Source organism: Ornithodoros turicata, chromosome 7, assembly GCF_037126465.1.
Source record: "Ornithodoros turicata isolate Travis chromosome 7, ASM3712646v1, whole genome shotgun sequence".
Taxonomy (NCBI): Eukaryota; Metazoa; Arthropoda; class Arachnida; order Ixodida; family Argasidae; genus Ornithodoros; species Ornithodoros turicata.
Window position 1 is genome coordinate 22,141,601 of NC_088207.1, and position 14,787 is coordinate 22,156,387.

At 45.5% G+C, this 14,787-nt stretch overlaps 1 protein-coding gene across 1 annotated transcript; it reads right to left on the minus strand.

Moving 5' to 3' along the window:
- Window positions 1–775: 775 nt before the first annotated feature.
- Window positions 776–14,371, minus strand: LOC135400332 (sushi, von Willebrand factor type A, EGF and pentraxin domain-containing protein 1-like). The gene is made up of 6 exons (XM_064632163.1): window positions 14,246–14,371; window positions 11,063–11,482; window positions 9,506–9,625; window positions 5,480–5,686; window positions 5,184–5,390; window positions 776–3,489 (listed from the first exon to the last, which is right to left on the minus strand). The coding sequence occupies exons 1-6, from the start codon at window positions 14,298–14,300 to the stop codon at window positions 3,230–3,232; spliced, it is 1,269 nt and encodes a 422-aa protein (XP_064488233.1). The 5' UTR covers window positions 14,301–14,371; the 3' UTR covers window positions 776–3,229.
- Window positions 14,372–14,787: the final 416 nt, after the last annotated feature.

Here is a 14,787-nt window from a genome sequence, read left to right on the forward strand (position 1 = left end):
AACCCCGGGGTACATAGGCCTATATCCAAAAAGAGCGGGTAGGTATGGGATCCTGCTTTGCCCAGTGCCCAGTTCAGTGATTTCCTGTTGACCAGACTGTCAGGTGTGCTACATGACGTCAGAGTCGTTAAGACATTTCGTTTTGTGGATGAGTATCTCGTTTTCTTACGGGAGATTCTGATGCTCTGTAGACGCAAGTGAATGGTGTGCTAGATGTGGTCAAGGCTGGCCTAGGGTCACTAGTGGCGACGCATGAGTTTCCGCACGACAGTTCAAGTTCCTTGGACATGAACTTCATCTTTCATAGAGGACGTGCGCGCTCGGTCTGCTTCCCTTGAGGGAACAACTTTTCTTCTCACGTACAGTTCCAACCATTCTAAACTTGTGAAAAGGGAAATTGCTCACCTCTGTCTCGGTAACGGACTTAATAAGTCGTTCTCACATCGTATGGTTGATAGTTTTGCTTACCAAATAGGGACGTTGCGCACTGGAGGTTATCCGGTCCAGCGGTTAACATCAGTATGCGAGGAGTTTCTCAGACAGCTCGATACCTGTGACCAGAAGCAGAAGCCACAACCAGGCAGGAGAGGGTATGTAACTGTCATACAATATATACATGGGGTTTCCCATAATTTAAGAATATACCAGGAAGGTCTCATATGCAAGTGGTCTTTTCTGATCCCAAGAAACTGAGACAACTGTATAGGCGTAGCACATTAAAAAACAGCAACGCACAGAGATGCAAGAAGAACCACAAAAACAATGTGCAAAAAAGGAGTGCAAAAAGAATATCATTTATTAAATTCCTCTCACATGTGGTAAGCAGTATATAGGGCAGACAGGGCGTTGGCTTAATGACAGACTACGCGAACATCATAATAAAGTCAAGAACAAAAGGGGAGGATGGTTGGACCAACAGTGTGACACCTGGGGGCGCCAACCAAGCTTCTCTGATAGCTGATCTTACCTTATCTGATAGGGAGACATATTACCATTGAGGCCCAAGAAATCTGTAAATTGAGCTCGACGTGCACCCCGTCTATTATGCTAACGGACAATGAACTGGCGGAACGGAACAAGGAACGGACGGTGAACAAGGTTCTGTGATGTCTGACTAACGTACCTGTTGGAGCTCTTCTAAATAAAATTTCAGTTGGGAGTCAGCGCTTGTATTTGTCGGTTCTGTGCCTTCGTCTTGTTCCTACGCTGTTTAGCTATGATTTTCAAGCGACAGCTCTGTGGGTATAACCACCATGGAGGCGGCCTCGTAGTCCGACGTTACAGTGCCACTGTCACCTTATCGCCAAACTGCGCAGTAAGCCGAAACTTTGTAGTCACTATAGTAACAATGCAACGACAACATTTCACAACGCCGAAAAAGTACACAAATTATGGCTTAACGCGAATCCGTCGCGCTGTGTACGCGCTAGGTACATGGCCTCGTAGATCTCGCGCTCATGCAGCAGTCTCCGAACTACACAAAAATACGCATGACAGCGTCGGCTTGTAAGAATCATACTCCTCGAGTATGAGGAGCACAAAAAAGACACACACACGGATTAGGAAACACACGAAAAAAACCTGCTCAACCCTCAAGTGGACAACTCATCGCACAACAACCAACACACGAAAAGACATGCTCAACCCTCAAGTGGACAACTCATAGCACAACAGCACAACGCACAACTCGACGACCAACATGGCTTGATTGTTTTGCGGTTTTGCTTTGTAGTCAAGGCGAGACCGTAGCCAGAGCGCATGCTCAAAGCGACGGATTCTTTCCGCTTCCCCATGCATGCCATGCATGCTCTCCGCCGACGCAACCGACATTACAACGTCAGAGCCGTGTATTAAAAGGGAGTCTGGCCATTGGGAGGAGTCACAGAAAGAGGCTCGACCTGTCAATCACAGTCTCGCTCCTCTCATTGGTTTGCTTTTTACAAGGGGGGTCGCCATGACACCATACTGCCACCCAAAATGGCGTCGAAAACAAACACAGTGAAGCGGGGATTCCGTGACAAAAATTTTTCACAGGCTACTCTGATTTTACGCTGCAAATGCACATTGTCATATACGTTTCTCGGAAATAAGTTTCAGCTTACGCTCATCCGTCGATATCTAATCGAAAATAATACGTTTTGTCGCCGATGTTAGGCCTAGTGAACACGGCGATCACAGCGAAATCATAACAAAAACGGCACTGTGCTGTACAATCTTATATTTAATTGCTGGATTTCATGGATATGAACATTCCTGCCTTTTACATTCCAACTGTTCATGTAGATTTGTTTAAAAATCATTCCGACGACAGAATGTGTCCCAGCAGGTGGTTCTGCCGGCAGTAGTGCAACGACGGAAGCAGACGACAACTCCCGACGTGCCTTACGCTCCCTAGGTGGCGCTCATCAAATTTGCACCAAAAATCCGCTAGTTCTACGGATTGCGAGAAGTATCCATTTCAATCCCATCCAATCCACTTGCCACCCAAAATGGCGCTGCCCATGTTGGATAGGTGGACAAATAGTGAGGATAGGTTGATTGATAGCGCCCATATTTCAAGACTCCATTGGTCAGAAAGCTGAAAAAGTGGGTGGAGCTTCAGGTATAGGCATGACCCATTAATGGCCAGACTCCCTTTTAATATACGGCTCTGTACAACGTGAGACTATGGCGCCCTCTATGAGGCGCGGGTGGAAGCGCTTTACTGGGTGCTTCACACACTCTTCCCCCCTTTATACTAGCAGTAGTCATTTGTGCACTGAGTATTTCACCGAAGTTGATTTATTATATGACATATATATAAATATTCGTTTTCTTTTGTTTTGTTTTTTAGTGTGTAGTGGCAATTGAAACAAAGCTTTCGCACAGCAAAGTCAACAGTCCGCAACCTCGTGTCGTCGTTCTTCAAGTGAACTAACCAAGATCTGACGAACACTCCAGGTACTACATCTCATATTCACCTCATGTACGTGTATTTATATGTCTCTGTGTTTCTAACTATATTTTTTGTGTTCTGTATGATATAAGAGGTACCACGTGTCATGTAAAAAAGAACAGACGTTGGTCGAAGCACCGCTCCCATTTAACATAAAGCCAGTTCTGGGCGTCTGGAACGTTGACGCCTTGAACACACATGACCACGGACGCCATTGTGGCCACTGAATCCACAACCTTGAACGTTTCTGCACTTGGGACTCGTTTCCACATCATGAAAACGACTGTCGTCACATTATCTAGGCCTTCTTGTCCCTTTGGTCGAATGCATGATTCGCTTGGTTTTTTCGGTGTCCGTTTCTTTTACGACACACTTTGGCACTGTGTCTGGTAACCAGCCGTAATCAATGCAGATGACCCTTTCGACGTGCGGTTCCAAGCGCTGCCCTTCTGGGCAATGGAAGGTAATGGAGTCTCCGAACAGGTACGTGCGTTTTAATCCCTCGATGATCAGTGATTCATCATTGACGGTGACGTTGTGACAGCCTATAACACCTGCAACAAAGTACATTTATAGCGTCAGCACTTTGCGTCTCTTGACTAGCGCGTCCTTTCAAACGTTCCTGTTCTTAGTTGTAACGGCTGGTGACAACACACAGCGTGTCATGAGTGCTACCTACTCTATTCACTGTTATAAAATATACAAAAAGTATATATGTTTCCTTGACATCTAGAGCAGTGGTTCTCAACCTGTGTTATTCGAGGGAACCCACAGTCGTGCAGGCACGACCTCAAGGAACCTACTACACTGGGGCAACTGTGTAGATGTGGGTGAGGTGGAACTGGATGTCGTACAAGTAGCAAATTTTCATTCTGTATAACTGATTATTTAATTGTTTAACTATAATTGATTTAACTGTTCATTGTTTTGTCGTAAGACGGCGCTTGAGATTTACCAGATTCTTTGAACTATTTCACAATACTTCCCCGCAGATAACGCATTGTGAATTGCCACTGATGCTTGTAAATCCAAAGTCCATTAGGGAGGAGAGTAGCTCCGACTTTGTGCTTGTAATGGTTTCGAAACACAAGAGAAGAGCAAAAGCGTCGTGCGTCAAAATTGCCCGGTTGAGTTGTGGGTGGAGCAAACCGATGAAGACCACAGCTCCTGGCTCCACTTTTCGCGGCAGTCTAGTCCTGCGATCTCAATGTCAATCCCAATGCCTGTAGACCGTCAAGTCACGCCCGCGGGTGCTTAACAGTATCTTGTTTTGTGGAACTTCAGGACAAGGCACGCTGAACCCTGGTTGAGAAACACTGATCTAGGGGTCATGAAAGTAGCGGTATACCTATGTGGTGATGTCCTCGACGCTAATAAAAATGGTTTTATCTGTACCTCGTTGCCATAGTGCTGCACAGATGAGTACCCATAATTATATATAAAATTGAATAATCGCAGCTGATCTGGCAACTTGGCGTTGTTCTGAGGCTTGTGTTGTGTTCGTCCTTTGAATAATTACGTCATCTACGTTCAGATTTCAGATATCTTTCACAAAAACAATATCATACAAGAGGTTACAACATACATATAGGGGTCCCGTCGTTCTGTTACGTTATATGTAAAATCCGTGGAAGTAGTAGATATTTCCTGTTTTAGCGTGTGCACCATACCGAAATTGGTATAGCGATGCACTCTGACACACAAAAGCAACATATTTGTTAAAGGGGTATCAATAAGATATGGAGGTCTCCTGAGGACGATTGTCGACAACGTCAAAGCACAAGTCCATGCATATTGACGTACTCAATACGATCCGATATTTATAGGCACAATCTTTTCTCATTTAAGCTCTGTTGTAGTGCACAGTTACTTTCCGACACACCGTTGGGCAAATTGAAGCGCTGCTGCATGCATGAGAATGAAATATCGCTTGTTACTTTATCAGTCAACTCGACTACATGTGCACCGATGACAAAAAAATACTAATAAAGAAAACAATGCCCTGAACCTCCTTGATTTTGTTATCCATATTTAGTTTCTTCAAGTTCTGCTTGCGGTTAACGTTGATTACAAAGCTTGAGCAGGGCAGTTGTAGTGCATGGCTGAAGGATTCAGGACTATACTGTATATCAAAGGCATTTCTAATACAGCAGATGCGATTGTAGCATTGTTCCACTCTGCCGAAGATAGACCAGCAAAGGAGTAGTTTTGCTTCGCCATTTGAGAGAAAACAGAATATAGTACTTACATTGCAGGTTCTTCGCAAAACTCCATGTTCCATTCTTCTGACACGCTACCATTTCTGTGTCTCCGACAACAACAAAACCAGGGTTATCACATCGGGCCTTGAAAGCAGAACCCTCTGGAACATTCTCCTGTTGAGCGTCGATGACAACACCCTGCGCAACTTGTTCGTGAAACGCGTAGACGGGACAGGTCACCCTTTCGCGGCCACCTGGAATTTAACGAGAGTTGAGTTGGCATTCATTAATTAACATATTTCAGAGTTAAGACGTATGCTCCACAACTTCTCAATTTGGCTACCTTTTGACGAAGCAATCAATGTCCTGGTGGTCTCAGTCTGGAGGCACGTTGGAGGCGAACGATCCCACTGGCCAGATTCCAAGCATGTAATGGTCATTTCTCCGTACGATTTCGCTTCATCTAAGCAGATGAACTCCATAGTTGTGGCATTTCTTTTCAGTACTCGAAGCCCACCGTACAGTACTGGCTCAGTGCAGAAGTGATAATCTGAAGTGAAATAGCACAATATTACACCCGTTACAGCTAGGACATAGCGCCGTATCACATCCAGTGGGACCTGGAGGACGTGGCATGTCAAGCGTTGCGACTTGTCCCATCTTCCAGGTAGTAATAGTCTGAGTACGTCTAATGGGGCCTACCTCCATTGGTAGGTTCTCTACTCGATTAAGAACATATACTAGGAGGATAACTGGTGTATTGTCATGGGGCAGTCTTACTACTTGAGGACAATACAGTAGTTCTGCTACTTGGTGATAATACACACTAGCCTGCGAATACTCTAGCTTATGTTTTCTCCCGGGGGGCTCTATGGTACCGTATCGCAATGTTGTATGGCCTTCCAGACTTCCAGCGGAGAACTGTTCAGCGCCTTTCGCAGCTTTTCGTCTCACGACAAGACCGGCGGCACTTTGTTCTCCTGAGAACTGAAATAAATTACCAGGTTTGGCTCGCGCGCTTTCGAACGCGAGCAACTCTCGTAGCGTAACAGAGGTGACCCAATCCGTTCTTTGCAGTGAGCGAGAGAGAGAGAGAGAGATTGCCATTCCCGACGCAGTCGGGTTCGAGCGGCGGTTGGTGACATCCAGTGTCCTGTTCCGAGTATACCACTTGTAATTTTTACAATAATTTCTCTACCGTCCTTGTTCTCGTGTCGTTATCCTGCATGCAGTTCTCCGAAGGTATGGGCCGTTGCACCGGGACAACTCGCACGTACATCAACCTCCTAGCAAATATAGGCGCTGAACGAGGGTTGACGTTCAGGTTGTGCTAGTATGAGCCCGTTTGGGACGTTTTAAGGAGCCAGCTCACGTGGTTGGTCTTCTACTTCGATGCGAATACTGGCATATCTTCTTTGGAGCCAGTCCATGTGGCTGGACTTCAACTTTAATGCCGATACAGCTAATATTTCAATAACATGTTTGTAACATTGTAATATTTTCAGTCATGTTCCACCCTCCAGTTGTCAATATAATACAGTCGACCCGCGTTTATCCGGACTTCATTTTTCCGGATCCTGCGCTATTCGGACAAAAAAGCGCGGGGACGGATTTCTCCCCACGTATTTCACCCTCGTTTATCCGGACTTCAGCTTCCGGACTCGGACGAGAATTCCAGGGAACAGAAGTGACTAATACCCAACAATCGGCTTCAGTTATACGGTCATTATCCAGGAATGACACTTGGCGCACACTTAGTCAAGCGAGGTTGAGAACCTTGGTCGTGGCCTCCTGTTTACTGACACACAGACTGTGTTGCTGGGAAGAATTTTCTCCCTTTCCGACATTTCACGTTACACAAAGGTAATGCACTGAGCAGTCTGGTGATTTCAGACTGAGAAGGTCCACAACGAGGACCCCTGCGCTGCAATCATAGATGACGACATCGTCAGTGTCGTCGCTTCCGATAGTTTTCAAAAAGAATGGGATGATGAAAGCGTAGATGCAGCAACTGTGACGGTAGAATATGAGCGGGCGGCACTGAGAACAGCGCTATTATTTATCGAGCAACAGAACAATATGTTTGCAAGTCAATGCCATTCGCAGAGGTTTGCAAGAACTGGATGCGTGTATTAGAATGAAACAGATGACAATGGATAGTTTTTGTGTAATGGTCAATAAAGATGTCCTTTTAGGATCACTGTGGGATTTCGCGTTTCACTTATCCGGTTCCCCCACTATCCGGACATTTTCACAGGAAACGAAGCCCTCCGGATAAACGCGGGTCGACCGTAATACATAATACTATATATGTCAATCAGGGATTTCCCTGCATTTTTGCAACCCCCCCCCCCCCCTTGAAATTTCTCAGGTGACCCCAACCAGCTGGCCACCAACACGTTCTGGTAGTGAGTCCGGCGTAGCGAATTACATCCTGTACTGTCAAACTTGGGCTGTAGGACAGCAGACATGTAGATGATCGTACCATGCATTTGTCCAAAATCATTTGAAAGTGACTGTTCAATGCATATGTTGCGCGCATATAAGAGCAAAAATGCGTGCGGGCACGCAAACTCAATGTGGATCATCAAGAACCATTTACGCCCAACTCAATCGAGCGAGGTATTCTGCTTTTTTCGTCTAAGGTTTTCACCATTGGTTGCTAGGTATTCATTGAACTTCGTGAGACAAGGCGCTAGTCTTGTTTTCTTTGTCGGTCGCATGATTATGCATCTTAATGTTCATATGCCGTTCATAATGAATCTATATTCTAATGTACTGTGTTCTAACGTAATAACATGTACAAATAAAACGGGAAAGCTGTCCAGATATGTCAGCATTGTGCCACCATTATTTCCGTGTGTAAGAAAAATTCCGCAAGTGAAACCTTCACCAAGCATCCCCCCCCTTGAAAGCTCGGCACCCCCCCCCCCCCCCCAGCAGTGAATTTCTGAGGAAATCACTGATGTCAGTAAAACATCGCAACTATAGGGAAATACGAAATGCTAAAGTAAAATATTTCTGCGAACAAATATATAAATACAGAAGTGAGAGTAAAAACAAACAAACAAAAAAAAGATGTGGAGGATTGTTAATTCAATTATCGACACACCTCCGCCTGATCTACATGGACTGCAACTCACACACGAAGAACTATGCAACAATTTCGAAATGGTTATTGTGTTTCTGTGGGTCAAAGACTACCACATCCTTTTGATGCTACCCCCTGTAGTGACTACTTACGTTATTTGGATCATGCACGAAGTATTAATTTTGTACTCGACCCTATTACTGTGGAAGAAATAATCAGTATTGTGCGTGAGATGAAGAGTACCCAGAGTGGTGAGACTCCAGGAGTAGATGCGATCAATATTCCTGTAGTCAAGAGTACCATAGACATTCTTTGTCCCACTGAGTTATCTGTTTAACCAAGCCATAAGTAGTGCAGTATATCCAATGCATCGAAACTATAGCTATGGTAGTCCCTATATTTAAAGCCGACAATCCTGACCTTTCCCTTCTCTCTCTTTTTTTTTTACTTTGCATCAAACATATCCCCCCCCCCCCCCCCCCGACAATCCTGATGTGCTTAGCAATTGTCGCCCGAACTCGCGCCAGAAAATTTAATCTCTGAAAAGCTGATAGCCAAGAGTGTTACGCAATTTACTAAGTGCACAAATCAGCATGCATGGTTCAGATCAAGTCCACCTGAACTGTATGTTCCTCATACGATAGTCTTGTGTTTGTAGTTGTGTGTACTGTAGCATGCTTGCAGTCATGTGCTTTAAGTATTGTTCAGTACTCTAGTAGCCCCTGAAGCATTATGGTTGCAGTCATTTACTATGTTCGTGAATGTAGATATAACTCGATGACGATAGATATAACTCGATATGACGATACTTCATATTATCTGCTACTTTGCCATTCTACCACACCATGTATGAATTTAGTGGACTCGTCACTAGCATATGCTAAGAGACCACCCAGTTTTTGGCAATTGTTAAATGTGAATTTTATGCACTAAAATTGAACTTCGCTTTCGTTTTTACTTTTTTATAAATATGTTTGGAACGCGATGTGGTCAGGCATTGCGCATTGTCGCATCCTCCAGTCTAGAATAAACGTTTTCACAGATAATGTGAACGTTTTCTCAGCAAGCCTTATCCCTATAGCCCCATCTATGAACAGACAAATTAACTAGTATTTGAGTCGACCTATCTTGTTGACAAAATTGTCGAAAGTGGGCGCTCGGAGTGCGTGCGAGGTTTCTTGCGTGTGGTGTTTGTGTAGGGTGAAATTTTGTTCTTTCTCACCGTAACTGCCTATAATCAACAAGCCCAAAGAGGTGTATTATTGAAATTCTACGTACCTCCTGCTTGTATTGTGATTTTCCTCTTTCGATTAGACGCCGTGCACTGGCATTCCACAACCTCAGAATCGTTGAGCGACACAGAGACTTTTGAACCTTTGATGATTCGTACTGTTTGTGCTGTAAGACGAAAACAGAGTTCAATAACAAATTCAATATGACCGGACTAAGTAGTCACAGCAGATGCTCAACTGACGAAACTGAAGGCGTTATGACAAAGCAGTGTTTCTTTTCTTCCTCTGTGTGTGCGGACTAACGTCTGTTGGAATATCCTTGCAATTTTCGAATTCCCTCAGGGCAATGGCTGTAAATGTATGTCCTTTTCCATATAATCGAATACACTGTTGGAAGAAGATGACACTTTGCCTTTGAATTACTCTTTCGGCTTTTAAACGCAATCACGTTGCGTAAGCACTGAGCCACTATTGAGCAGCTCCGTAGTCTTCACTGTTTCATTCACTTATTAAAATTGGATTGCTCGACTGTTGAAAAACCATAAGCAGCCATGCGAAAGGTATTTGCATTTATATGTAGCACGCATGACTTCATATGGATCATGTCTGGCTTCTTATTGGTGTAACATGGTGTCATATAGGCAACACACGTAGCTACCCGTAGATGGGAGGTACCCGGGTTCGAATCCCGGTGCCGGCTGTGCCGGCTGGGGCTTTTCATTGAGTTTTCCTCAGACGCTTTCAGACATATGTCGGTACAGTTCCCTTAGAAGTCGGCCAAGGACGCACATTCCCCCAGGGCGTCAGTCGTGACATTGCCCACCTCTGTGAGGCCGACAACGACGAGCCCTTTCACCACCACCACCACCACCAGGTAGCTAAACACAAGGGCTTTGAAGTGAACGCACTTTCCGTACCCGTAGCGCGTGCAGCGATCACGAATACTGGTGAAAATATACAACATAGGACGACAGGCAGTACCAGCCGTTACCAAGGCTGCAAAGGTTCGGCATGTCGAGTAGAGAGGCCTGAGACGCCCACATAACGCAAACGTTGTGTAGGTCAGTATTTTCCAAACTTTTGGCGGTGACGGACCCCCGGAAGCGATGAGAACCAATTCACGGACCCCCCCCCCCCCCCCCCCCCCCCCACACACACACACACCGTCACAGCCAGTGCATAACCAGCAACCTCGTCAGCTGCTGCGTGCTTTCGATACAGCTTCAGAAACGATTCCGGACTGGTTTCTTCTTCTTGTTTGTATGTGTATGACGCGGACAAACGTGGATTGCAGGACTTTTCTATCAGAAATTAGAAGCTAGCCGTTGAAGCATGTTTGTAGCAATTTTGGAAGTTCTGGGTGTTTGGAAATCGGGCAGCATGTACGAGCGCGTGTTTGTGGGGACGAAAATCCTCACTGAAATGTGAGTGACTGTCGCGGACCCCCACGGGCACTCTCGCGGACCCGCAGGGGTCCGCGGACCACACTTTGGGAAACACTGGTTTAGGTCTTGCCTTCAAATCTGCAGGCGTTTAAATTCAGTAGAAATCTTCCGATCCCTTAATTTATATGCAAGTGACTTTTCCTTAAATACATACATACTCCGTGGGTTGCTTGTGACGTAGCTCTTCAACTTCCACGTAGTGTTGTTGTTCCGCAACGACGCTTCAATTTCGCATGTCAAATTCAGGAACGTCCTCTGCTTCGTGAACAGCACACCAGCTGGACCGACTACGAAGTCACCGTGAACATGAAGGAGGACATCGTCTACTCTGGCACGAGAGCATATGGGCGTGGGTACCGTTACGTTTGTACCGTTCTTAATCCACTCTCCCTTCTCGCAGGTCATGTGTACCGGATCTCCGTTCGTTAGGCCTACAGGCTCGCAGTGGAATATAGCCGCAAACCCATCTGGAAATCTCGCGTCATCTCTGATCCTCTGTAGGCCGACGAAGGCCTTGGTTAACCCGTAGGCGTCGTTGACAGCGCACGAAGTACTTCGTGTTTCCGGGATGCTCGATCCTGAAAGTGTAAGGAACAACAACTGGAGTTACACCGGCACCAGCGCCGTTTATTAAAAGGGAGTCTGGCCATTGGGAGGAGTCACAAAAAGAGGCTCGACCTGTCAATCACAGTTTCGCTCCTCTGATTGGTTTGCTTTCTACCAAGGGGGTCGCCATGACACCATACTGCCACCCAAAATGGCGACGAAAACAAACTCAGTGAAGCGGGGATTTCGTCACAAAAGATTTTCACAGACTAACCTGATTTTGCGCTGCAAATGTACATCCTAACATAAATTTCTCGGAAATCAGTTTCATCTTATGCTCATCCATCGATATCTAACTGAAAATAATACGTTTTGTCGCCGGTGTTTGGTCTAGTGAACACTGTGGTCACAACGAAATCATAACAAAAACGGCGCTGTGATGTACAATCTTATATTTAACAGCTGGATTTCATGGATATAAACATTCTTGCCTCTTATATTCCAACTATTCATGTAGATTTATTTAAAAATCATACCGACAACAGGATGTGTCCCAGCAGGTAGTTCTGCCGGCAGCGGTACAACGACGGAAGCAGACGACAATTCCCGACGTGCCTTACGCTCCCTAGCTGGCGCTTATCAAATCTGCACTAACAAACCACTACTTTTGCAGATTGCGAGAGGTATCCATTTCAATCCCATCCAATCCAGTTGCCACCCAAAATGGCGCTGCCCATGTTGGATAGGGGGGCAAATAGTGAGGATAGGCTGATTGATAGCGCCCCATATTTCAAGACGTCATTGGTCGGAAAGCTGAAAAAGTGGGTGGAGCTTCAGGTATAGGCATGACCCATTAATGACCAGACTTCCTTTAAATATACGGCTCTGACCGGCACGAAAGTACACAGACCTCTACTCGCGGGATGACACGAGCGACACGCACACGGAATGTTTTGGTGATAGGAACAGTAAACAATACTCCCATGAAAAAATGGCTAGGAAGCAAGCGAGCTGGTGAAGGTGATACATAATGTAAAACACCGAGACTAGGGAACACGAACGGGCAGACACAACACGAAGTCTCAAAAGAGAGAGAGAGAGATTTCGTGTTGCGTCTGTTCTTTCGTGTTCGCTAGTCGCGGGGTTTTACATTATGCAATACTCTCATATACTGCAATACTTTCTCGGCAAGGTTTCGTCCCCCAACTGAGGTTTGTGTGATGTAGTTGAAGAAGTGGATCATGTACTCCCAGAGACATGTACAGGTCCCGACGAAAGTTTGCGGAACACCGGATTGGTGTATATATAGTTTACGGAGCGACACCATTGCTGCAAACATGAGCAGATAGACTTACAAACAGGTGACTGGGTACCCGATGCACCTCTCAGCTTGTGTGTCCACTCCCGCTCGCAGCTAGGGTGTCTCTTCGATCAAGAAATACGTCGTTCTGGTGTTCCGTAAGCTTTCGTCGGGATCTGTACTCCAAGACTTCCCGAGGTACAGTGCACACCGCCGTTGTACCCTTGTGTCATCGCTGGCCCGCCGGCCATACTCCACCGAAAAGGTTCTTTGGTGCTGGCACGGAAATCAGCTGATACCTGCCATAAGCATCCTTGTGCAATTCCTCGTCTCGACGGACCTGTTTGACACTCTGCGACGCTCTTTGTTTTTCGTGCATTAAGATTTCACACGTGAACTCTCCGTTATTTTCGTTGCGCTGAACCCAAACCCGAATCGATCCGACAACCTCGAACCGGAACTTGAACCGAACCACAAAAAATAACGGTTCCGAGCCCTGCCTAAAACAAGACTTTAATGATAGGACAACCCTACACAATTATGTGCGCAAGCTCATTGCACCACGCCAAAACAACACGTACAAGCGTGTCAGATAAGGCCGTCAAAATGGCATTTTTAGGGACGTGAAAAACAAAACTCTAACGGAAGTGGTAAGGCGTGACACAAGTGGAACAAAATTCCTATGATTGGAATAAAAAATTCAAGTTCCTTATCCATCAGAATGAATAGAACTGGACTGATACAACTGGAAGAGCCGCTTCTCATTTCAGCCGCTTCGATTATCTATCTTTCGAAATGACCTTTTGCTCTTCCTATTACCTGAGTCCTTTCAAAAGCCGGGTTCACACTAACAGCTACAGTACATTGGAAGATGAGCGATCTCCCACTACTTTAAGCGAAGCCGCATGCTCTCTTAGCGGTCGTTCTAGCATTCTTGCAGTTTGGTCGAAAGGTATATGCGCACAGCCAGATCAAAGTGTCGAAGTAGTGAAGATGTAGAACAGACATGGAAGACGGTCCAAATGTGGTAAACGCGCCATGTGTGACATCGGGGACGCGTTCAGGAACCTATCGTTTATGGGCTCTCCTCGCAGCCGATAGTGCTTATGTCGAACAATAACTATGAGAATATCTCGGTTCCTTTTATATGCTGTGTAGTATGCGACCATTGCCCAGGAATGCACTCGCGGTGGATCAGACATTCCACGCGTAGAAGGGGCGCGGTAAGGAGTTCCAAACATTAAAACTCAAAAAGGGAGTTCTAGGAGATGGGCAGAGCTCAATGAAAGCGATAAGCTAAAAGGAAGATATGTCAAATCGAAGATCATAAACGAGAGGCCAGTCACTTCAAAGGAATAAGGCGATCTCTCGGAACCGTTCTCATGAACACTTTCCATTCCAATAAAACTCGCTAGACAGACGTGTGCACGACGACCGGCGAGAGGATAAAAGAAAACTATTTACAAGGAACAGCCAATTTAGTGTGATCACTTACCGTGTCCTCCCCATGCAGTTGCCAAGATGGCGAAGAGTATCGTTGTCGTCGCCATTCATGTAGTGTGTCGACAGAAACACGGTGTAAAAGAATCAAGCTGCACGGGGTACAATGACGCATCGGGTAACAAATGTTCGCAGAAACGCGGACGTCATCGAAGCATCCTTATCGCACTTCCTGTCGGATGGGAATTACAGCATGAAAGGATGTGTTGCTTCTCACGTGCTGAGTATCTTCTGTGTGGCCTTATGTTTGCACGCTTTATTCTGGAGTTGGGCGAATCGCAAAATTTTCATTGCGAATCGAATACATTTCGACTTTTTTTTTTCTTTTGCATTTGGAATAATCGAATTGCATTGGTGTTGATGCTAGTTCGAATATTTCGAATAGATAATTGTCGTAGTATGTCCGTCAGCAAACAGCTATTCCTCATCCATGGAATTTTCTGTCGGGATGTAAACAAAAAAGTAAAAAAAAAAAAGAGGCTCCTCTACTTCAGGCTTTGATGTGTGCATTATGTGGCCGGGATGAAACATGTTGGC

Coding starts and splice junctions, on each gene's coding strand:
- LOC135400332 (XM_064632163.1), bottom strand. CDS start 14,300: ATGGCGACGACAACGATACTCTTCGCCATCTTGGCAACTGCATGGGGA. Junction 11,483..14,245: donor AACTGCATGGGGAGGACACG/GTAAGTGATCAC, acceptor TTACACTTTCAG/GATCGAGCATCCCGGAAACA. Junction 5,687..9,505: donor AATCACAATACAAGCAGGAG/GTACGTAGAATT, acceptor ATTTCACTTCAG/ATTATCACTTCTGCACTGAG.